The sequence below is a fragment of the Scardinius erythrophthalmus genome (genome assembly GCF_964197995.2).
Source record: "Scardinius erythrophthalmus genome assembly, chromosome: 20".
NCBI lineage: Eukaryota > Metazoa > Chordata > Actinopteri > Cypriniformes > Leuciscidae > Scardinius > Scardinius erythrophthalmus.
In genome coordinates, this window is record NC_138240.1 from 5,381,268 (window position 1) to 5,406,981 (window position 25,714).

The 25,714-nt window shown below is 37.0% G+C and overlaps 3 protein-coding genes across 6 annotated transcripts; 2 read left to right on the forward strand and 1 right to left on the reverse strand.

Moving 5' to 3' along the window:
* Position 1: 1 nt before the first annotated feature.
* LOC308680234 (ER membrane protein complex subunit 3) lies at positions 2-7,169 on the reverse strand (the record flags this gene model as incomplete). 2 transcript variants are annotated; one of them, XM_081348257.1, is made up of 9 exons in its annotated part: positions 2-260; positions 590-702; positions 1,280-1,362; positions 2,943-3,022; positions 3,106-3,187; positions 4,533-4,637; positions 4,730-4,823; positions 6,051-6,108; positions 6,801-6,955. In XM_081348257.1, the coding sequence occupies 8 exons, from the start codon at positions 6,953-6,955 to the stop codon at positions 598-600; spliced, it is 762 nt and encodes a 253-aa protein (XP_081204383.1). In that variant the 3' UTR covers positions 2-260; positions 590-597. The 2 variants fall into 2 exon arrangements, with proteins under 2 accessions (XP_081204383.1, XP_081204382.1); XM_081348256.1 differs by having other exon boundaries at positions 2-702; positions 6,801-7,169.
* On the forward strand, positions 7,144-11,128 carry uxt (ubiquitously-expressed, prefoldin-like chaperone). Of its 2 annotated transcripts, XM_081348258.1 has the most exons (7): positions 7,671-7,981; positions 8,295-8,376; positions 8,842-8,909; positions 9,005-9,112; positions 9,196-9,259; positions 9,341-9,394; positions 10,708-11,128. In XM_081348258.1, exons 1-7 carry the CDS (start codon positions 7,899-7,901, stop codon positions 10,813-10,815), a joined length of 567 nt encoding a protein of 188 aa, XP_081204384.1. In that variant the 5' UTR covers positions 7,671-7,898; the 3' UTR covers positions 10,816-11,128. The 2 variants fall into 2 exon arrangements, with proteins under 2 accessions (XP_081204385.1, XP_081204384.1); XM_081348259.1 differs by lacking the exon at positions 10,708-11,128 and having other exon boundaries at positions 7,144-7,981; positions 9,341-9,576.
* A 76-nt stretch (positions 11,129-11,204) lies between these two features.
* On the forward strand, positions 11,205-25,507 carry elk1 (ETS transcription factor ELK1). Of its 2 annotated transcripts, none has more exons than XM_081349842.1 (9): positions 11,205-11,937; positions 15,807-16,015; positions 17,246-17,635; positions 17,779-17,934; positions 18,358-18,594; positions 18,691-18,820; positions 19,722-19,939; positions 20,542-20,643; positions 22,425-25,507. In XM_081349842.1, exons 1-9 carry the CDS (start codon positions 11,913-11,915, stop codon positions 22,521-22,523), a joined length of 1,566 nt encoding a protein of 521 aa, XP_081205968.1. In that variant the 5' UTR covers positions 11,205-11,912; the 3' UTR covers positions 22,524-25,507. The 2 variants fall into 2 exon arrangements, with proteins under 2 accessions (XP_081205968.1, XP_081205969.1); XM_081349843.1 differs by having other exon boundaries at positions 11,291-11,937; positions 17,779-17,853.
* Positions 25,508-25,714: the final 207 nt, after the last annotated feature.

The following is a 25,714-nucleotide window of genomic DNA, read 5'->3' on the forward strand; positions in this document are numbered from 1 at the left end:
ATTGATTTCCTCCTCACCTCAGGGTTCCATATAATGTTTATTAAATTATTACATTCCCCTCTAGCACAGAGACCAAAATAGAATCTGTTTTTACATTCAATTTGCAGTTATAAAATCTCTGTCTGAAACAATGGCTTGTCAGTAAGGAACTGTGTGATGATCACCAACCACAAAGGAGAAAAACTGCATAGCAACCATTTAATGCACTAACGTTTTAACTGAGTTTTTCTTTCTTTCTTCAAGGCACCATTTCACACAAACTATTAAGACATAAAACATGAGAAATTCTGAATTAATTTCTTTGGCTTAATTTCAATCATTTAGATATTTACTGTGACTGTATCAAATTAAATGTTTATGTGCAGTGCTCACAGTTCACATAAAACTTAATTTCAAACATATTGTAGATTCTTTGCAGGACATTCACATGGGTGAACAAAAACTCAACACTACCAGGATCACTGCAGTCAACAAGTACCAACAATTGAATAATATTAAGAAATAACAGCTGGTTTCAAAATGCACAGCACTGTTTCATATCAAAAGGTGGTTTGCAATCAGGCAGACGTCAGAACGTGGTTGTTCTTACTGTAGATCTTAGCTAAAGAGTCCTCTGAAGTTCAGATCCTGACACATGAGTTCCTCCTCAACGTTCTCCAGGGCCCATTTGTGCTCCACAATCTCCAGGGCTTCCCACTCGCTCTGAAACCACCATAAAGGAGAAGACATTCAGAGCATTGCAGAGCTTTACACATGCACATCCTGCTAAACGTCACGTCTCCTTTTGTCTTCCACATGGAAAAGAAAGCCATGCAGGTTTACATCAGCATGAGGGTGAGTAAATGAAGACCAAAAGATCTTATTGTGTATGATATATATATTGTGTAATGGAACTGCATCGACTTATTGCACCTAATACAATCTGCGTTCCACAAGAAATAGGTTTCAGTACTTCTGTAATTATGCGAGCTTCAAAACAGCAAAGTTTAAGGTTTCACAATTATCTTAAGATGATAAGGTTATGAAATTAAAGCGAGCACGTTTCCACATTGAGGCTGCTGTTGCATACATCAATCCGTCCACTGGGAGCGTAGGCGTGATTTCCCAAGAAAATGTACTTTAACTAAATTTGTGCGAACCACAAATAACTGCTTCTGGCTTTTTTTGTTTGTGCATGTTTGTCATGGAAAAAGAATTCATATTGATAAAATAACAAAAATAAAGATGTACATCACATAATAATAACAGGTTTACTTGACGCAAATCATGTTCTACTCACCTTAAATGCTTTATTAGGATCAGGGGGCATCGCCATCGCAGCCCCCGTCATTTGATCCTGCATAATTCTTGACTGATCTGCAGCTAAAAATGAACAACTTTTAGTTTAAATATCTAAGATCTAAAGCTTATCTCAAATGCCATAGCTAAGATTAAAATGTAAATGATATACACACACACACACACACACACACATACACAATGCCTGGCCAAAGTTGCTGTTTGGATTTAAATAGGCAAATGCTTAAGAATCAATGATATGATCATTATTGCAGTGATTATTATGTTTCTATCATGTTATACGTTTGGCAACAGTTCTTCTAACCCTAACTGATGGAGTGTGTAGCTTTTACAGGGACTTTACAGAGTGCTGGACTCTTGCATTGTCAATACAAGATCTTGACCAAAAATTGATGCACCTCTTGATGGAAATAACATCACAACATTTATTTGGTCAAGATCTTGTATTAGCAATGCAAAAGTCCAGCACTGTGTAAAGTCTCCTCCAGCACACAAGTTCTGGTGCCAGTTCATGTGTGAAAATGATTCTTCATGCTTTACACAACCATTCTTTCACAATTTGAGCTTGATCTTGACATTGTCATCCTAGAATATGGCCATGATGTGTCTTCCTACATGGATGTTTAAGAAATGAAAAGCTACATACTCTTAAAGGGTTAGTTCACCAAAAAATGAAAATTCTGTCACTAATTACTCACCCTCATGTTGTTCCAACCGCGTTAGACCTTCGTTCATCTTCGGAACACAAATTAAGATATTTTTGATTAAATCTGAGAGTTGTCTCACTCCTCCATAGGCTGCTAGGTGACCGAAACTTGCTGGCCCAGAAAAGTTATTAAAGAGATCGTTAATATAGTCCAAGTGACTACAGTGGCTTAATCTTAAGTATATCAAGCGACGAGAATACTTTTTGTGCGCAAAAACAAACAAAAATAACGAGTTTATTACACTATTCATTTCCTTCTCTCTGGGCCCCTAGTTGGTTCACGTAGTGTTTTTGCGCTGCGCGTCTGTGTTACACGTCACCACGTAGGCTCACTATTGGCCGACGCCGGCCATGTGTGTGATGCGTGATGACGTGCAACACAGACGCGCAGCGCAAAAACACTACGAGGCCCAGAGAGAAGGAAATGAATAGTGGAATAAAGTCGTTATTTTTGTTTGTTTTTGCGCACAAAAAGTATTCTCGTCGCTTGATATACTTAAGATTGAGCCACTGGAGTCACTTGGACTATATTAACGATCTCTTTAATAACTTTTCTGGGCCAGCAAGTTTCGGTCACATAGCAGCCTATGGAGAAGTGATCCAGCTCTCAGATTTAATCAAAAATATCTTAATTTGTGTTCCGAAGATGAACGAAGGTCTTACGCGGTTGGAACAACATGAGGGTGAGTAATTACTGACAGAATTTTCATTTTTGGGTGAACTAACCCTTTAAGCATTTGCCCATTTAAATCCAAAAAGTGACTTGTTTTGGCCAGGAGACATATATATATATATATATATATATATATATATATATATATATATATATATATATATATTTATTTTTTTTATTATTATTTATTTATTAACATTTATTATACTAGAATAAAGTTGATGTCATAAAAAGGTCTAAATATATTAAACAAAACCAACCAACCATTGTCTTGTCCAAGGATGAGGGTGTACATGCTTCTGAGCCCAAACACATTGAGGAAATACCATGAAGCTGAACTGACCCTAAGAGCGACAAATTCAGATTTTATGCATAGTTTTTAGCTTCTGTCAACAAATAAAAAAAAAACATCAAATCAATACTGTACCATGAGGCGTCCAGAGAGAGCAGCTCAATTCCTCTCTGTAACATGGGCTTGAATCTCAGAGTCAGAGGAAACGGAACTTTAGCTGAAAGGAAATAAGCGGCACAACAAAACAACATCGAGGCTGCATTTATTTGATCATAGAATACCGTAAACACAGCAATAATGAGAAATAATATTACAATGTTTCTATTTCTATTTCTCACTTTCCTATTTGAATATATTGTAAAATGTATTCTTGTGATGCAAAGCTGAATTTTCAGTGTCACATGATCCATCAGAAATCATTCTAATATGCTATTTTATTATTACCAATGTTGAAAACAGTTGTGCTGCTTAATATTTCTGAGTAAACAGTGATACAAATTTTTTTTCAGGGTTCTTTGATGAATGGAAAGTTCAAAAGAACAGCTTTTATGTGAAATAGAAATCTTGTGTAACATTTTAAGTGACTTTACTATCACTTTTGATCAATTTAATGATTCAATTTAACAAATCTTACCCCAAATCACAGTTTACACAAAAATATTAAGCAACAAAAAAGGTTTCTTGATAAAATAACATTCTCTTGTGATTTAATCAGCCAGTATATTTAATCAGCCAGTATAACTTTTTGACCTTTTTAAAGTCGTCCCCTTCTGCCTTTTAGAAAATGGTTATATTTTAAAGTCCCCCTGTATTGTTTATATGTCTATGTGGTGTTTTTAATATGCTTTAAGACAAACTAGGTGTAAATTCATAAGTCAACACCATTCCTGAGTATTTTCTCCTTAAAACTGCAGAGAACCAAAGTCTCAAAAACTGTGGTTTGAAATCGCTGGTGTTTCTGACGTCACAAACTACCTTGTAACCAATCACGTCAACGAGTGGATCTCTGAGCTGGTGGGAGTGAGTGGAGGCGGGGCTAATTTGCATATTCATAGAACCACTTATACTAAATGGGGCAAGGCTGTAGAGTTACATTTGAAATGTGTCATTTTGGTGATCAAAGATGAGTTTTTAAGGGATACAATTATTGACTACAGTGGGACTTTAAGAGTTCAGTTTTGCTTGGTAACATTGAGAAAAAGCAAACTGTAACCACTTTAAGACCAAACACGAGCCTCCGCCCACCGCTTGCATCAGCAGTGGACTGAATAGGCACGTATGAAGTAATCCTACTATGGTTAGCGCCCACTTACCAACGTCTGGCTTTCAGAAAATGAGTTATGAATGTACTGGGCAAACGTTACATCACTCAATTAAAATTCATGAGCCGGCTGTTAAGGTTTAGAATGTCTCCCTTAACATTTCAGATCCTTCCTACAGCCCTGAATTCGATCCCATTTACAAATGATTGTTTTAGGAATAAGACCACATTTGCACATGATCATTCCATTCTTCTCTTCTAGTTTAGCATTTTAATTCCAGCAAGTAACAAAAGCTCATACTTGTGACAAAACCAGAAAAGGCCCAGTTGATCCATCCTCCTATCAGAATCATTGGCAGCACATTGGTCAGATTCCCTTTCATCATGTCCATCAACATGCTGGGGTCTGGGAGCGAAAAAGGGACAGGTTTTCAGACATAGTGATGAAGCATAGAAGGTCATTTCTTCTAGTTCTAGGATGTTAGAGTAACATCTTACCGGTCATGGGGTTTTTGGGGGTCACTTTTCTTTTGACCGTCTTGAAGAATCCAGTCTCAGGGTCATTGAAATAGTGTTTTCGCATGGCGAATGACTGCAACGGGACAGCATCGTTTATCAGTGACACATTACATCAACAAATAAAGGCCTGGTTTAACAGACAGGGCTTAGATTAACAGAAAAAAAAACAGAAGATCAAGCATGTTCGTTGATGCGTGAGAACCAATGAGGTTCATTCTCGTGTTACGCAGCACGTTTGAGCTTCTGCAAGAACCAATGAGGTTCATTCTTGTTGTGTCAAGCAGGTTCGGTTGGGCTTCTGTTTATGTTCGCTGATCAATGTAAATATACGAATAAAAGCTTAAATTCAATCTGTTAATCATATAAAGTGATCGAGTCTCTTTGGACTAAACCGCTCAATTCATATGGATTAGTATCACAATCTTTTTATGAACTTTTTGACGCATCAAAGTGGTAGTTGCGTAGCTGTCAATGGAAGGACAGAAAGCTCTCAGATTTCATTAAAAATAACTTCATTTGTGTTTCGAAGTTGAACGTAAGTCTTACGATTTGGAACGACATGAGGGTGAGTAAATAAGGTGAACTAATCCTTTAAAGGAGAACTCCGGTCAATTTTAACATTGAGCTCATTTTTTTGTAAATTTGGAGTGCTGTCGATACAGAGAACAACGACAAAAATCGGTGTTGCCTACACCGTGTTATCCTCTTTTTAAAATTTGCACCCTGTTGACTTCAACGGGGCAAGTTTTAAACCTGTAATTGTTTAAAAGTAAACCTGTAAAAGTCCATAGTAATCGATTGTCGAGTTCACCCGCATAGGTTTAGTTACCTATGATCACGCGCGTGAACTCGACAATCGATTACTGTGGACTTCGACCGAAAACAGGAAGAAAATACAGGTATGTGCGCTGGCTTAAATAACATCATTTTTATTCATATCTTTCACATCTACTGCAGTCAGATTCACCCGTGATCACTCCTAAGGAATCACTCACATTAGCTGTGCACTTGTAATGACACATCAAGGATGTTAAGAGGCTAAAAGCAGGTTTAAAACTTGCCCCATTGAAGTCAACAGGGTGCAAATTTTAAAAAGAGGATAACACGGTGTAGGCAACACCGATTTTTGTCGTTGTTCTCTGTATTAACAGCACTCCAAATTTACAAAAAAATGAGCTCAATGTTAAAATTGACCGGAGCTCTCCTTTAAGCCTTGTCTGTGAAACCAGGGGAAAGTTTTAAAAGTTGACTCCACGCAAATATCCTGGGAACTCTTATTCATAATTAAAGTAATTAATACCTGTTTGGGAATATATTTTCCATTTTCTCTCAAAATGCGGCTGCGTAGCAACACCTGGCTGTGGATTAAAACAACAAATGAATTAAAGTCTTGAACACCTCTGGTTATAAGATTAGACTAGATTGAAATGTTAGTCGAGACAAATTTTGTGTTGGCTTGAGAAAGCCTAACCAGAAAGTTTGAAGTGGTTTAAAAATCGTGAAGTTTGAAGCAGTTGAAAGTTTTAAATAGTTTTAAAGATTTTAAGTAGTTTGAAAAGCTTGAATTTGGATTATTATTAGATAAATGCATATGTGTTATGTGAAAACTGCAACAGTTCCAATGAGATTATAAAACACACTTCCCTCAAAATATTTTTAGTTATTAAACTCTTAAAAATAACTTCTCTAGGATTCAATGTGCTTGCAAGACATTAAATTGATTCACTGCATTTCCATTTCCATATTTCGTAATGGGGATGAATTAAAAAGTTCTGATGTTCAGGTTTGGGCAAAGTTCTGAATTTAGGAAATGTCCCCTTTTCAATTCAGTTGTATTTTGCATAATGTTTATTCCCTGATAATGCAGAATACACAGCAATAAAAAGTTTTATTTATTTTAACTGCCAAGATAAATACATTTTTTAACGTTAAGTAAATTCTAATTTACATATAATATTACATTGTTAATGTTTTTACTATCTATTTTCTATGTAAATGTTGTGAGTTTGATAACATGTTTATGGCTGAACATTTGCATCAGTGATCTCACCTATCAGACACCTGCTGCAGATCCACTTTCTTCTCATTATGAATCAGTTGAGTGACGTAATGCCGCAGAACTCCGACGAAGAAAGTGATGAAGACTATGGGCAAAACAACCCACAGGCGAATACTGGAGTCAAGCAGCAGCTCTGGACCTGCCATTCCTGTACTGACTACTCCAAAACTATCCTTTACAACTGTCTGAACTCAAAACACTGACACTTTTAAGTTTATTATAATGCTTGAGATTAAAGCACGGTGAAAATTCAAACTATGTTAAAACTATTACACTTTTATACGAAAGAAACGGCACATTGGTGCATGTACATGCGCCTTCTGCGCAGCTGCTGTTCGACCTTTGAACTAGTAGCGATTCGTGAACGAGTTCTATTGAGTCGGATCTTAAACATGTTGACGATTCAAAAATTGGAATGAATCGGTCCGTGCGCTTCTCGCTTCTATGGTCCTCATTGAACCGAGTCTCTTTTGAACTTGACAGAGCTGGTTTTAATAAATAGTAATGTGTGTACGTGCATACATATTTATATATATATATAGCTTTACTGACGTTTTGAGTATGTAATATGCCAAGCGAGAATGTCAGAGATCACATCATGAGATCAAAAACGTTTTTAACCCGTTCCTTGAGACGAACTATTTCCAAGAACCGATTCGCAAAAAAGAATCGGACCGTCGTCCCATCACTACTTTGAACTATGACGTATTTACATATGCATTTATGTTTTATTATTCAATTATTTTAGATCACTAAGCGATAGGTAAAATATGCCTTACATATTAAAAATTGTTTATATATTTTAAAGAAGAAAAAGAAAAAGTTAGCTAACGCCATTTCCGGTTTCGAGTACGTTTCCGTGTGTATCTTGTAAACAAGTGGAGACGAGCCACGTGACAGACATAAGGACGGGTTAGCTTTGCACAGACGAGTATTTTCACACTAAAACAAAATAATCTGTCATCTATACGATTTTAATCGCTGCGTCAGCCCCGATGTTTAATGTAGATTAATAATAGAAACGTTGATTATTGTTCAAGGAATTATCTCTCTATTGTAGTCTATCTGCAACCATCTTTCTGTTACATCATGACTTCTGGGACGCCAGATATTGATGAAAAAGTATTGCAGTATGAGACATTTATCAGTGAAGTGTTGAGACAAGACTTACAGTAAGTACCATCACTTGATTATGTCTTTGGTGAAATACATTGCGTATTACACGTGCAAAGGCTGCCATAGTATTACTATGTTTGTACCATGGTAATCCAATGAGTTTAATCGCAATACTATATTTTTACATGTAGCATGGTAATACCATGGTATTCTTTGTTGTAACACTGAGTACCAAATGAATTCCCATAGTGCACAATAATGTATATTATTATAACCTATTGTAGTATTATTATATGTATATCTTAATATATGTATATCTTATTCTACATATTAAAAATGTACATATTAAAATTATTTCGATTCTGACAGGAAAGTGTTGGAGCAAAGAGATGCCGTATATGAGAAAATAGCACAATACCTTCAGCTGAAGAATACAATACAAAGCATTCAGGTAGTTTTAAATCCACTAAACCATATTTTGAGCTTGTTCTAAAGTCCTGCACTTATGCGTTTCCACACATATATATATATATATATATATATATATATATATATATATATATATATATATATATATATATATGAAGAGTTCAGATGCAAAAGCCTCTAAGTGCCATCTGAAATTTTCTTCTAGAATGATAATTATCATCAAGCTCGTATATTTAAATTTAGTAATTTCACTTAAATGATAATTAATAGGTAATTTTCATTGCCAGTTAAGTGAAATTACTGAACTTAAATATACGAGCTTGATAAAAATGATCATTCTAGAAGAAAATTTCAGATGGCACTTAGAGGCTTTTGCATCTGAACTCTTCATACTATATATATATATATATATGAGAGTGTTTTCTTGCTCTCATTCTGTATTATGTGTTTATAACATGTTGTTTTGCTATATTTTATTCATCTTTAGGAAACTGACAGCAAAGAACTCAAAACTGATGTTGACCTTGGCTGCCATTTCTATGTGCAGGCTCATGTGTAAGTATTGCAAGTCTGATGTCGGTTCACTGTGCCTCAATGCCTCCGTCTAACATTTTGAAAGAGCAAACTCATAAACGATTCATTTGTTTCAGACCTGATGCATCAAAAATATATGTGGCAGTTGGTTATGGATTCTTTGTCGAATTCACCCATGCAGAGGCTTTGAAGTTCATAGAAAAGAAGACGAATCAGCTAACCGAGTAAGACTTTTGGTTTTACCTTTTGATCGTTTTGAAATTTGCATGTGTGCCCAAAGATGTTTATCGTTATTTTAATTCTTTAGGTATACCGAGGTTCTTACCAAAGATGCAGCAAAGATAAAGGCCAACATCCGCATGGTTCTGGAGGTACAAATTATTCTGCTTTATTTATTTTTTGTTCCTTTTCCAGTTTATTGTGATGAGTAAAAAAAGAATCTGTTCTCACAGGGATTGAGGGAATTGCAAGGTCTGAAGGATCTTCCAGAGACCAGAAGGAGGGAGGTGTTGTAGTACATTAATCAATCACAGCACACACAGTGTATTATTTTTGCACATATGACTGTAATGTTTGTTTCAAACAATGTGAACATTATGGCAATCAGTTCAGAGGAACATTGCCTTTTAACAGGTTATACTGTTGTTTTGAACATTTTGCTGAATAAATTGTAACATTTTCAGTACAACTTTGTGGCATTGTGATCATTTTAGATTTATATCGCTGTATGTACATACAATACACTAAAACACATAAATTCCTTCATATAAGATGAGATGATCTATATGAATAGATATGATGTAGAAAAATTAGGCTTACCTTGTTTAGGGATGACAAGCAATTTATTATTAAAATTGTTTTACTGGAAATGAAGAATATCATGATCTGTTTAAATCTTTTGTGTTAATTTGGTCTACCAGTAATTTCAGCATTATAATATCAAATCTAAAATACAAGTAGTATTTATTTGTTGGTTGTAACTACAAATAATAAGAGGATAAACTGTATATAATCAGTTCTGTGCTGCATTTGGGATTCAAGAATTACGTTGAAATTAATTGATTATTAATTAAACTTTTATTTTAGCTGTTCTGATTGACGAAGACAGTGGTTAATGTTAAGTTTCTGCAGCATCCATATGATGGCTACCCTGTCACACTAGTAACAGTTGCCATGGAAACTGGATGTTGAATTGTGGCAGCACTGTAAGACTTGCTTCCTGAAATAGATTATTTTTCTTTGTACAAAGACTCACTGCCGCATTTGGGCACAATGACAATCATTATAATGTGACAGTATCAGCACTGGCTGTGGAATTACTGATTATATATTATTCAGGATTTACAGAGACCTTTATTGTGCATACGATTTCCTATGAATCAGTGTGTGAAGATCATTTATATGATTCTATTACATATGCAGTATGCATTATTTTGGCCATACATTATGTCAGGGGTTTTCCATCTTTTAGATGTCACGGACCCCCAAATATGATCAACTTTGTGCGAGGGACCCCAATCCTAAAATTAAATTGGCAGCTATAAATTATCCTGTTTAAAGACCCAATTTATACTGTGAAAAATTATCATAAATCTGTGTAAAATATATATGGAAAATATTTTGTTTACATTATTTTACATTATTAATTTAGTTTCTACTTACTATAGTACTGTACAGTTATATGTATTATTTATTTACTCAAATCAAATGTACATTATTTTTTATTTTAATCATTTATTTATTTTTGATCACATTTATTTATGTATAGTTAATGTATTTATGAAATGTTTAACACTGTTTTTCTCTACGGACCCCCTAGCACTCTCTTGCAGCCCCCCTGGAAAACCCCGCATGCAACAGTTCCAGGCAATCCTGCAGCAGCAACCTGTGTGTGTGTGTGTGTGTGTGTGTAGGTAGTAAAATCTGAAAATTTTGACACTGAGGGGCCATTTTTTGGTCATGACGAGGAAAACAGCTTTTAAATCACACTAAGTGATTTTTTTTTATTATTTTTTTATATAAAAATGCAGAAAGTTGTCTGTGATGGGTAGATTTAGAGATAGGGTTATGGTTAGGAGATAGAATATACAGTTTGTAAACCATTATGTTTACGTAAAGGTATAAAACCTAGTTTATATGTGTGTGTGGGGGTGAGGGAGAGAATTTACGCATTTTCTTTGTGCAAAGATTTTCATTCGACCTTGGTGCTGAATAAAAAGTCTCTCATTCATTCCAAGAGGAAAGAAACACATGAAAGTTTGTCCTCTCATTCATTTTGCTCTGCTCTACAGCTGACTCACGTCATGCCTGTGTAGTGACGTCACGGCCGCACAGGGGACTCGCGGACCAAAGAGAGGTGGAAGAAAAAAAAAGAAACAAGTAGTCGAGGCGTTCGTGGAAACAGGAAGCAAAGAGGGAGAAAGCAGAGCGGAGGTTGTTGTTGTTGTTACAAAAAAAAAAACTTCGGAAGGGAGCGCTCTGTCTTTTACTACCCCGTTATTTTGAGCTCTTTGAACCAACAGTGCAGCCGCGCTTGCGGTTGGCTAGATCGCGAGGACTTTCCGTCCGTTGCCTGGACACCGCTGAGTGAGGGAAGATCGCGCGCTTCGCGCCGAAGTGGACGGAGCAACGGCTACCTGATCAGGAGTCTCGTTTTATTTGCCCTCCCTGACCGTCCACCACACTGGAATGAACCCCACATTACTGTTTCCTTATTACTTTAAAGGCAGGGCGTGACAGTCCTCCTTTTAAACCGCGGCCCTAGTCGATTTTACTGGAGTATTTTGACGTTTGAAGAAGTCTTCAGTTCGTCTGACAGGAACGGTGCACGCGCAGGCAGCGTGAGCTAACGAGAGCTAGCGACTTAGCTGCTAATGTCAACTAACATGGAGGGAGAGGTGCATGTGTTACATAACAACCAAACGCAATTAAATCGCCGACTTCTGACACCCAGCAAGCACAGTAATGGACGTGATTTAATCTCCAAAGAATAAAACCGCCCATAGAGACATTTATTTGGGAGAGATGGAGTCCAACCCGCTGATCAGCGGTAAGTTTTATTCCACTTCAAAGAGGTTGGACATGGAGGAGTAATTGCATTCGAGTTTAATAAAGTGCTTGCTAGTCAAATAAAGACATACATTCACAACAAGCTCTGTTTTATTCACGGTTAATTTGTCCATGAGTTGGATGGTGCTTAATCCTGGTGTGAGCCAGAACGTTGTGTTCAAATCAACATGATTGTCCAAAAAGTATTAAAGGGGCCATATACATTAGTGGCATTTACTCCTTACTTTGGTCAGGGTGGGTTAACAAAACCTGTTGGAAGCCAGATGCACTTCAACTGTGTTTGAGTAACGTTACATGTTTTGAAATCCAAATGTCTGACAGTGTCTCCACATGCCGCTCTTTCTGAATCAAATACATCAGTGTTTGGCTGGCGTGTTTATTTCTGTACTAACCAGCAAAAGGTTTGGGATATATTTTAACAGAATTGCATTTTGTTTCAATTGTTGTTGTATATTAAATATTTTGATATTGAGTGTCAGAGCTGTCAAACAAGCTCGTGCCCTGTTGTATTTGTAAAGGTGCTATATATAAAACAAACGTATTACCTTATAGCTTTATTATTCGATTCCTTTTGTACAACAAGGCCTTTTTAATTACTCTGACAACTTTGATGCAAATGCATAAGAACTTGCTGCTTTCCAAACGTGCATTGAACATGATTGTGCAATGCACATTGCCAGCTTGTCTCTACTGTGTTTGTTTTTGTAAATAAAACCAGTGTCATCTTGATATTAACCAGCAACCCAAGGAGACAGGGTGGGCAGTGCACATTGAACCTTCCAGGAACTGCAATGAAGCCCTACTTAAGACAAGAGTACATTTTTATTGGGGATTTGTTTGGTTTTTAGCACTGGATTAATTCTGCTCACATCATAGTCCTGTCTGACTCTCTCATTCATTCATTGGCTATAAAGTCATCATGCAGCCTGAGAGCTCAAGATAATTGACTATTAAGCATTGAGGTCCCCGAACAGTCTTAAGGCAATAAGGCGGGGGAAACGGATCTGTGTTGTTCAGTGCCGGTTTTTATTTGCTTTTCTCAGATGTACAGGCTGATTTAAGAGGCATTAGACTAAGGCAAGCTGTGCAGTGTTAGTCCCTTGATTAGTCATGCTGGAGCTCTTCAGCTAGAATGTAACACTGCAAGGAAAATTAAATTGTAAATAAGACAAACGTGCATCTGATTATTTGGTTTTGGCACCACTAATGACATTTTTATCTTAAATACAGTGACCTCATAGTTAATTTTGCTATTAGATTTGGATGGTGGAATGTAGTAATGAAGGTGTAGATGTGTGGTTAACATAGGAGTATAGTGTTTCATGAAAGCTTCAATGTGTAATTGTGCTTTTGGGAAGATCCGAAGCTGTTTGTTTTACTGGCCTAAACAGTTCAGTAGTTAGTGCTTTATAATGTTTATACCATTATTTATTGTGTTGCTGCATTACAGAGGAGTTTCTCATGATGTTACTCATTCTTTTAAAGTGCCCCTTTTATGCTATTTTAAAGGTTCCTTATTTTGTTTTGGAGGTCTCCAATAGATTTACATGCATCCAAGGTCAAAAAACACTTTCATTTCCTCATAATTTAAATTGCAGCATCACCTCATTTATTAAAGAGTCTGAAAACGGTTCGTTCGAAGATTCAGTCAGTAGATACCGAGAGCCTACTCTGCTCTGATTGGTCAGATGACTCAGTCTGTTGTGATTGGTTTACCACTTACAGCGAGTGTCAGAAATGAAATGCCCATTCCCATATCTGAATTTGATCTCCAGAGGCTTCCTCAGCACTTGATACACATTGATAGGAACATTAATGTTGGTGTCGGTTTTACCCCAGTCCTCATCTTTTGGAGATGCGTGCAAGTGGATTCGCAGTGCTGAAAAACAGCGTTTTCTCGATGTGACGACAACACGAACCAAACTCTTCCAGTCTCAGCTACAACTACAGTGTTTGAGTGTCAAAGTAGATGTTCACGGGCAGCCAATGAAGACCACGGACTAACGTTATGCAAATTTGAATAGGGGCACTTTAAACAACTGGATTTGTTTAGGGAAGTAACTAGATTAAAATTCTGTCTGATATGTTAAGTCTGTACTGTTTTCTAATCTATACTATTTGCACTTTTTATTATAAGTCTAAACTTGAAAACTAAAACCAGTCATTCTTGTCAATGTCAAATCAATGTTGTGATGATTAAGTGAATTTAGACATCACAATATTATAAAGTAAAGTACAGAATAAAATATTGGTAACTATACATTTTTAGCTGAATAGTTGATGATATAAAATGTGGAGATGATAAATTCCGATAATATAGGTGGGACTCTTAAATATTTGTTGAAATTTAATGCTGTCTTTTCATGTTAAAATTATATAGCTGCTAAATAAATCTAAAATATACAATATTGACTAATACTATTTAGATAAATAATCTTGACAAATAACTGGTATGGTACAGATTGTTCATCTCTTTTGTATTTTATTAGGCCTATATGTTTAGTACTAGGTGTAATTGCATTTAACTCATTAATTGATCTATTCATATTAATTGCTTAAAAGTGATATGTATTTAGACAAATCTTTCATGTAATATTTTATGGATGAATAACACGGATGAGTGTTTTTCTTTTATGGATGAGTGTTATTCTTTTTCACCATTATTGGTCAGATTAATTCGACTTTCAAGCCAATCTACATGTTCTCAATGCATAATTATTGTGTATATTTCTAGCAGGAACAATTATGAAAAGCGTTCAAATGTCTTCAAAAACATATTTTTTATGTTCCACTTTTTTGTCAGCCTGTATGGAAATGAGTAACTTCAGCAGTATTGCAATGAGATGTTGATTTGATTAGTAAGTGTAGATAATATGCTAACAGGACAATATGACATTTAAATCCTGTTGTAAAACCCTCTGTTTGCCTTGGTGTGTGGTTACACAAGCTCTCCACAGGATATTCTTCTGGTGTTTCAGGCCTAGAATGACACTGTTTATTGAAGACATTTTACTGTAAATAAATGCACTCACTCAGTCACTTACAGCTCATTTTAATGACATTTTAATTAATTAATGTGTTAGTTAATGAGATTTTGTGTGCTGAGTTAAAATGGAGACGGTTCCCTTCATTGTCATCAGCAATTTCCTGCGATTTATTTGGTTCAGTGTGCTTAAAAGGTGGCGGGGTCTTTTATATTCCTTAGAAACTGTTGCTTAAATGCTTTTACCATGGTGATCGTTTCTAAGGTGTTGCTTATGAGTTACGTAAATGAAGGGGGGGAATGGTAATCGGCTTCATTTGCATTCTCAACATGTTCTTCCTGAACTTGTGATACACGTCCTCTGCTGACTGTAGCGCCATTAATTCATGCCTGTTTTCCCTCGATGTCACTGCAGATAAAATGTTCACTCTCCATTTACACTCATCTACTCAATCCAACCATAAAAAATGCCTAAAGAAAGAGGATTTAATTTACTGTACTTAGTTAAATCCCTAAAGGCTGTTTTTTCTTTTCTCTAACATGGCTGCAGTTCCAGAACATATTTACCATGACAATGAAATCTAGGTATTTTAGATGCAGTATTTATCGCAACATAGCTAGTAAAACCAGTGCCTTTGTTTTTACAGCACATATGACTTTGATTCTGAGATATCGGCATATATTTAAGTAAAAAGTTAGTAATCACAGGTTGTTTTACATTTAGTTAGAACTAATTGCATTGTCCTTTGTAGTAGTCCCATTTTCAAATCTTAACATGGTACTTAGCACTCACTTAGCACCCCTAAACTTTAAACAGTAGTTTACAAATACTGCCTGGCTAACAGTGTGTTTTCTGTGCCCTATAGCGATGGATCCGTCCATTACATTGTGGCAGTTCCTGCTACACCTGCTGGAGGATCAGAGTCAGAAGCACCTGATCTCCTGGACGTCTGGGGACGGGGAGTTCAAATTGCTGGATGCTGAGGAGGTGGCCAGACTCTGGGGGCTTCGCAAGAACAAAACCAACATGAACTATGATAAACTAAGCAGGGCACTTCGTTACTACTATGACAAGGTATGCATAGCAATCACTATGACTTTCATTTGGCCCTATTCGTGGTGGTATGACCATAGATACTGAATCTTTGTTATTAAAAATAAGAAAAAAGCAAATTAAAGACAATAGGACAAATACAATAAATAAACAGTTTTTTATGTACAGCAGATTTATTTAAAGGTGCTCTAAGCGATGTCACGTGTTTTTTAGGCCAAAATATTTTTTGTAACATACAGCAAACATCTCCTCACTATCCGCTAGCGGTCTGTCCCCTGAACACACTGTAAAAAAAACGCGGTCTCTGTAGACAGCCCAGGCTCCACAAACGGCAACAAAAACAAACTGGGCTAACCCGCACCACGAAACACAACAAATTGTTCCAGCCAATAACCGACAAGAAGGATTTGGGGGTGGGGTTTGAGTGGTTAGTGCGCGGATGAGGAGGAGGGAGGGTGTGGCTAGCCTCCGTTTTGTTTGACAGTACTTCGATCGTCAACAAGAAGTGACGTTGCCCAAACATCACTTAGAGCACCTTTAAGATGTAGTAAGAAATGCTACAGAAATTGAATAAATGTAAAAATAAATCTTTACTGTATGAATTAAATATAAATTGATTCTTATTAGAGATACAAAAGTTCATTCAGTCAAGAGTAGTGAGTGCTTTTCTCTTTGTCTTTTGGGGCTCAATGTCTCTTGAGCAGTAAATCAGCATATTAGAATGATTTCTGAAGGATCATGTGACAATGAAGGCTGGAGTAATGATGCTGGAAATTCAGCTTGGCATCACAGGAATAAATTGCATTTTAAAATATAATCAAATAAAAAAGATATTTTAAATTGTAATAATATTTCACAATAGTACTGTTTATATACAGTATTTTCGATCCAATATATGCTGCAATAATGAGCATAAGAGACTCCTTTCAAAAACCTTACTGACCCCAAACTTTTGAATAGTATAATAGCCTGTATATTTGATATATTAATTTAATGATTGCAAATGAGATTAAATAAATGGTATTAAACATTAAATTGACATTATTTACTCAAAATTCATGAATTTCAACCATTTAATCAGCCTGGACAATATTTCAATCTTTCACTATTATTTTCCCAAGAATAAATGATACATTTCTGGAATTTTGTATTGTATGACTACAAAAAAAAAAAAAGATTTAAAAACACACTAAAGATAAGAGGAAGGATTAATATAAGGTGAATATTATTATTGCTTTCATATTCCCACAGAATATTATTAAGAAAGTTAGCGGCCAGAAGTTCGTCTACAAGTTTGTGACCTACCCAGACCCCAACTCTGCTGATGGTCTGAGAGGGCCTGAGGATTCACAGAGGGCCACTGCGGGAGAGAAATTGGAGATGTCCATTCAGACCAAACCTCTAGGTGCCTCTAACAGCACCAGCCCGTGTCTCTCCAAGAGCCTGCAGGTTCAGCGCTCCTCCCCCAGCTCGGTGCAACGCAGCTCCCGCAACGATTACATGAAGTCTGGTCTCTACTCTACTTTCACCATCCAGTCCTTGCAGTCACCCTGCAAAAGCACTTCGAAATTCATCAAAACAGAGAATGTCTTGATTGACGGCAGCCCCAAACCTGCCCCTCTGGACAACACAGTGCATGAGGTCAGATTTATTCTGGATTTCATGTTTTTGTCTCTGTTCTAATGCCACAAGTTATTAGTTAAACGAGTCATCAATGGGTTGTAAAACCTTGTGAGGCACATCAGGTATATGATTCACAGTGATTATGTATGTGTATGTTGCAGATACGAATGTGTCAGACAGAAGGGCAGCAGGGAACTGTTCAGGCCCAGTCGACTGTGGAGAGCAGCAGTCTGCAGGTGATAGTGACCCACTCCTCCCCATGTGCTACACCCGCTCTCAGCCCCCAGACACCCTCTGGCTCAGCCACTGCAACCACAGTAAGAATGGCTTGTTTTGGGCAAAATCGTCAGTCTTTGATTGCCTTGTGTGACATGTTTACAGTGAATATCAGCCTCTGACGAAGTTCTGATAGTGTCAGAAATTGCATTGCATTCATGCAAGCCCTTTTCCCAATTAAATCCCCAAAAATAGTTTGTGGCAGTTGAAAATGTCACAGTTTGGATGTAAAAGAGTTACAAACTAGTTTTTATCCATTGCTCATTGAAGCACTCATTGTAGCCTCCTGGTCAACATGACATTGTTAGGCAGATTTATAAAAGATTGTGCATTATGATTTGTGGAAAATGCCTAAATGTCAGCTAATCAGCTTGCAATCCAACACCCATGATAAATACTGTTATTATTAAGACATCTATGCATAAAAACACTGTTTTAAATGAATCTATCCATCCATCCCACAGAATGCTCAAGCACAGAAGAGCCAGAGTTTGGGTGACCCACCACAGATCTACTTGTCCGATCCCAGCTCTCTGACCTCGCTAATTCCTCTGGCTCATGGCGAATGTGTTGTCAACCCCTCTCAGCCTGTGTTTGTGGTCATAAAGCCGCCTTCTGTCGGGCTGCCCAAAGAGTCTAATCTCCCGCATGAGGAAGACTTGCTGGATATTGTCAGTCTGGATGAAAAAACAGATGTTGAGGTGAACAGACATGTCACAGTCATTTAGGAATTATTCTGTGTGTTTGGTTGGAATGAAATGCAAGAGTGATTTATTTATTTTATTTGCCATACTCAGTCGGTGTCCACAGTGCCTGTCCCTGGAGATACAGATGCCCCAATCCCTGTGGATTCCCCGTCACCCTGCGTGGAGCCAGTGGCCCAGCCGGTTGGAGAAGGGGAAGTGGAAGAGAATCCTGAGTTACCTGGTTAGTCAAAAGTTCTGGTTGATTAAATGTTCTGGTTAATTCTGGTTTGTTAAAAAGACTTAGAGCTCAGTATAGCTGGTGATATTCAAAGCAGCCGTCTGATCTAGTTTTTAGGGATACTACATTTACAAATTCAAAGTGAATATATTTATTTTTGTAACTGGTTGCTCATTCCTTAGTGTTTTAGTCTCCGTTATAAAAGTGACATCAGATAAACTCTATATTAATACTTCAAGTGGCTTGGCAACTGCAAACAGCCTAGTGTTAAGCTAATTAATTGCTGTTTTTTAAAGAAGTCTCTTGTGCTCACCAAGTCTAACTTATTTGATCAAAAATAGATCAAAAAACAGAAATATTGTAAAATATTATGACTTTTTAAAATAACTGTTTTCTAATTTAATATATTTAAAAATGTACTTTATTCCTGTGATGGCGAAGCTGAATTTACTCCTGTCGTCAGTGTCACATAATCGTTCGGAAATCATTTAAATATGCAGATTAGATGCTTAAGCAAGATTTCTTATTATTATCAATGTTAAAAACAGTTACCATGATAAATGTTTTCAAAATGATTTTAATGTTTGAAAGAGCAGCATTTATTTGAAACAGAAATCTTTTGTATCATAATATATTTTTTACTGTCACTTTTGATCAATTCAATGCATCATTTTCCTTTGAAAAAAACTCTTAGTAGTGTATATTGGTGGAAGAATTTATTGTGATTAGTTCTTTATCAAATGTATATATCTTTTATCATATTGCTGATTCCGCATTTTTATAAAAACAATGAACAACTTCAAGGAATGCTTTACAGTTATTCAACATAGTTATAGGTCAACAAAGACTGCAGTGTTTGAAAATCAATTGCCAATCTCAGCCCTTCATTAAAAACTGTTTTCAGAGGACACCAATACTTCATCAGCCTCCCTCTCAGAGAGCATGCAGGAAGTCCAGCCTCCTAAATCAAAGAAGCCACGTGTGCTGGAGCTGCCATCCTCGTCTACACTGCTGCCTATTGGACTCTCACTGGATAAGGTCAATGCAGCGGTGAACAGCCTGCTGGCCTCTGGCAGTGCCACAAACACCTTAACACCCACTGTCATCACCTCCCATTCCCTGGTGAGCCATCCAGTTCATTATTATGGTTGTTTAAAAACGTGCTTACATGTAAGTGTACATTTTTTAATGCAGTTAACAAATTTTAATTCATTTGCACTATTTGATGGAATTTAATTAGTGCTGCTTGCAATAGCATTGTTAAGATGAAACCCACATGAACACCTCAGAAAATATAAAAATTGTAATTTAAGCAGTTGACAGTCCTGATTTCAACACAATGCCCTCTTTTACCACATACAAGGCACAAAAAGATGACTTTTAAATGATTGATCACAAAGCTTTAGCACTATATTAGTCTTTCAATGGAATTGTGTTTTAAGAGCTAGATCTTTGCTTTTGTGATACTTTTTATAATTATCAGCAATATCTTGTTTTGTTGTTTTGCTTAAGGCAACAATAGCATTTGCGTGGTGTGAATGGATGCTTCACATGTACCAAGCTCTTACTCACACAGTCTGTATGTGATTTAAACAAAGCCAGAGAGATACGAATGCTTGTGTTACCAGATAACCAAGAACAAAAGAGATACAGCACAATGACCTTGGAAAAATGGTTCATACACTCACACACACACAACCTCTTCAAATCTCTCTCTCACTTAGACTCCAGTGCTGTTGACACCGAGTCCGCTGCCATCAACCATTCACTTCTGGAGCACGCTCAGTCCTATCGCTCCACGCAGCCCTGCCAAGCTCTCCTTCCAGGTGAGACTTCCTGTCCACACAGTTTCTGTCCACAGCATGGCAGCAGCACACCATCTGTCTCCTCACACTCCCTCGGCTCATCGCATGGCTGAGAATTTACTCTCTGCCCACTCCATTCATCATAATCATCAAATGCATCACAACATATGACATATTTTCTAAACTTTTTTAATTGTCATGGGACCTGATATCTTATTTACACATTTAGTTGACACTTTTATCCAAAGCTACTTGCAATAGAGATACATACGCACTGTCACAGAGCCTGCAATATTCATATCATCCAATGGCAGGTTCATTAGAAAGCTGGATTAGGAAATGAGCTGGAGCAGAGGAGAAATGCAGAGAACCAAAAGATGACACCCCCCCCCCCAAATATTCTTGCGATGATTTTTTTAATGCTGAAATACAAGGAAATTAATGTCACTACATCAGTAGTTCTCAAAGTGTGTGTGTGGGGGTGGGGGAAAGATGGAAAAAGACAGCCGTGGCAACCGCTTCGGCGGACAGCATCACTAGTTGTTTTTTGTGAACTCTCCGCTCCCCTGCCGTTTTCTGGCTGGAAGACATACGAGAAGCTGAGCTTGTGAGGCGGCCGATTATGTATTGTTCATGCAACACCACATCACTGGAATTTTTTATTTAGTTCTGGTCTCATAATCTCTCATATTTTTATATTTTTTAATGTTTCAACAGTGACACAAAGTGAAACACTTTGCAGGTGTTTTTCATTGCAGTTTTTTCTGCACAAAATAAATCTTAAAATTTTCATAATTTCTTGTGAAATTATTTGGTAGTCAGAAGTGGGTTTGGGCCCCCGATTTTATAAAAGTCAAAAGGGGGGCATCACCAAAAAACTCTGAGAACCACTGCATTACATGGCGGATTTTTTGGATGTTAAATGGTTCTGTAAATTCTGAATGGATGAGAAAAGTTTCAAGCTGTTGTAAGTTAGCCAGCGATTCCCACACTTATGATAATGTGTATTTGAATTATGTGTTGTTTATATTATTGTTTACAATAAAATACAATAAAACTAACCTACAATTAGGCTAATTAACTTATTATTACTACTAATGATAATAATAACAGTTCATCATTCTTAATTGTCGATTACAGTTTTATTATTATTATTATTTAATTATAATAAATGTCATTGTTACTGAATTTGGTGACTTATCACATTTCTGTTGCCCCCTTTTTTATTAGTTCATAAAAATTAATTTATTATTATTACTATCATTATCAATAACTAATAATAACAATAAATATAATTATTTATTAGTAATTACTATTACTGTCTTTTATCATATTGCTCCCATTTAAAAATAGATGACATAACCTTAAATAAGGCTCTGCATTGTAGTGATTTCACCATGTTGTCTTTCGCTTATTCCTTTAGTGGATGTCAAATCTAGTGTGCTTAATTTTATGTAGGCTTTGGTTTTATTGGACTCTTCCTCAGAAAAACATGTGAGCATCCTCTGCTGGACAATAGCAGCAGTGCAGAGTTTTGAAGGTTTACACACTGTTAGTTTCACAGGAACAGGGCCATTAAACCTAACCCTACGTCAACTAGTTTTGCATTTTTATTATAGTCTCTTTAATATTGTCCAGTTTAATTAGTGATTAGATGTTCCAATGTAAATGTATTACTGTAAATGTGTTCATTCATTTATACTGAAAATGAATAAAAATGATTGATAGCAAGTACATTAAAAAGTGTCTTTTAATAGAGTCAAGCTTAAATCCTAATTAATACCGTGCTGTTATTCTTGCAGTTCCCCTCCAACGGAAGCAATCAGATCCAGATCCCGGCACTGAGCGTGGACGGCCTATCCACACCTGTCGTTCTCTCCCCTGGACCACAGAAACCTTGACTTGCGATTTAATTCATTTGTCTCTTGCCGTGGCGATTGGCTCACTCCCCAGCCAATAAGACGCTGAGGACGACCAATGAAAGATGAGACACTCCATGACAAGTTCTGCTTTGAGTTGGGCGGAGCCTCTGCTCCAATGACGACTCGACAAGAGGAGTGCGCTCTCAGCTGTCCTTTACGATTGGTTGACAGAGCAGCCCGCTTCTGGGCTTCATGGTGGTATTTCATAGACTATTTGCTCTTTTGTTTTTCCCTTTGCCTTTTATATGATCATCAACGGTTATTTATTTATTTTTGATGTTTCTTGGTGCATTCCGGAATGCTCAGATTGTGAATTTGGAACTCTGAGATCTCACTTTATTTTTGATTTCTCACCGTAACATTACGAGTTACGGACCAGACGAGGTAACCTCTGATTGAATCAAGGCATGAAATGCCATTTACAGATGGAGCATTGCTTTCTCAAAAACTTCTTTCTTTTTTGTGAAAATAGAAAGCATGCATTTGAAATCTGACAGATTAAAGTGCAAGTTTATTTTTTCTTTGCCATTACAAAGACACAAATCAGTTTTTAAAAGGATATGACACACTGTTGTTTTAAACATTTTGTGTTTTTCCATGGACAAAGGAGTCCATTTTGCTAAAGAGGCATTGAAAATGCCAGAGGAATGTCACGGCCATTCCCGGGATTTGAAGAGGTGGAACCAGGGAGGAAAGGACACAAAAGCGATTCAGAATGATATCAAGATCTGGAATGTGTCAATCTTTTTCTTCTTTTACGAAATCATTCCTTTATTTCAAAATGTCCTTCTTGTAAATATAAGTTGCACCCATTCCAAGATTTGACAGATTCAATTTTTTGTTCTCACTTTCTTGTTTTTGTTGTTGCTTTTTTAATATTTCTTTTCAAGGAGCCCTTTCTCTGGCAAAGCAGGCAAAGGTTTCAGAAGTGTCATGGCGAAGCGTTGCAGTTTCATGCTTCTTCTTTTTTTCTTTTTGCTTTTTTTAAGGAAAATGCCAGAGGAGACCAAAGACCAGCTGTTTATATACAATCCATCTTTGCATCTCTATCCTTTTTTCTCTTTCGTTTCACATTTTCTCAGTCTCTTTCTCACGCCGAGTTTCTATTTTTACTCTGCCGCATCAAAGGGCTATAAGAACCTTCACACAACCAAAACGCTCTCTTGTTCTGACACTGTATATAACTGATACATCGACTGGCCAGCTATAAGTGTGAAACTCAATAAGCGTTGTAAATAGTCAAAGTAATTTATGCAGCTGCTTTTGATATGGTTAGTAGTTTTGTGCGGCCTGCCTCTAATGCTATGTTCGTCTGATGTGTTAAAATCACACTCACGGTCGTTACCTCAAAGCTGTCAAGAGCTCGACGCGTCAAAGCAGGCACGCAAATACATTGCGACTCTTTCCTACTGACACACAAAGCCAACGATTATTTGCATATTTCCTAGCGCCTGTAGTTTGTGTATGAAGCTCAAGTTTCCTGTGGGGAAATCATGGTGGTTATATATAGCGTTCTACAGAAAGCTGTAGTCAGTGTTTATGGACAGTAACTGCCTCCACGCCATGCAGCCTTTTCTGTCGTTTAATTTGACCTTAGTTATAGCATAACATACTTCTTTTCAATTAAAAAACAAAAACATTTGGGTGGTCAGTGTCTTTCAGCTCTTTAATTTGGTGCTTTTGTTGTTTTATATCTGCCTAATTGTAATCAATTCGGGAGGATTTTCTCGTAGCATGCTGCAATTGCCTACACGTGTCGCCTCTCGGTCCTCAGATTGTTCTCTCTTGCATTTTGTGCAACTCATGACTGATTTCTAATCTCAGTGAATGACTGTTTGTTGATATAAAGCTTTTGAGAAAGGCCTTGAAGATCAGCTTTCGGCGGGCTATGATGTGTACAGATGATGTCACGGGCGCCACATTGAAGTCGACACATTGAATGTTCAGTTCGAGGAGGCATTTCGGGAGTCGCCGCCTCGCGTGTTAAGCACAGCGACCTGCTATATCAGCTTAAATGTGATCCGATTCACACAAAACGAATTGACTTTCAATGGTGAGTTACTCGTGGTTCTTTTACGCCATGCATTGGGCAAAATAATAAGCCTGCAATATCAGATAACTCACTGTGACGATGAATTTAGTGATTTGCGACCCCATTCGTGATCTTTAATGCAGTGTGGTGAGTCTGCATACCGCTTCCAGCCGTCTTCTCAAGCTTGTCTGGATTTCTGGGATTGTTTGTGCCTATGAATGTCTGTGCAGCTATGCTCTGTAATGCACTGCGAATGCGTTTTAACAGCTGGTGTCTTTGAGCTAGACTCTCACCCTCTTTCCCCTGCTATGGTGCTGTCGTTACCTTTACCGTAGATCAGTACCGATCAATACAGTGACAGCACACTTCCCCGAATCAAACTATTACATAGTGATGATGACTTCATTTATCCCCAGATGGGTTGTTTACAAACTAGCAAGCTTAAAAGACAGAAATAGCGAGCCATATCTAAAACTATCTCTGTTATACAAATGTCGAAATAAATGATTTAAAAATCATTGTGTTAGTTCAGACAATGTTTAATATTGTAATATTAACGAGCCTTTGTCATGTTGATGAAATCGCTGCCCCCCTTTGAGATAATGAATCTAATGCTGCATGTCTCTGAACCTACAAAGACTGTTTGGATCTTAAGATCTTAATACCACATTAAATAGGCCTTAAAGTGGGATTTCTGGGTATGTGCTCGTCCAGTGACGAACTATTTACTGGTATTAATAGCTTCTAAAAGCTTTGTTCTTTTTTTTCCTCTAAAGTCATCCCAGAATATTTTAATGCGGATTGAGGTTTATTGTGCTTGTAACAAGAAAAGCTCCAATTGAATATTAATTTAAAGTGTTTTCCCCTATCCTATTTCCTCATTACAACCAAAATTGTGCAGAAATTGTATTTGTGCAAGTTTTAATTGTGCAAAAAAAAAAAAAAAAAATTGTAAATGATTGTTGGTAACCAGCATGTGTAAATGTTCTAGTCACTGAAACCTTTATGCAAATGACATTACATAAAGCCATTTATTGAATAATTGATTGGACCGTAGAGATGGTGGCTGGGACGGTTTTTCTCCTTTGTGAAGGAGTCTTTAAATTATTTCCTAATACCAGCACAGATTTCGTACCAT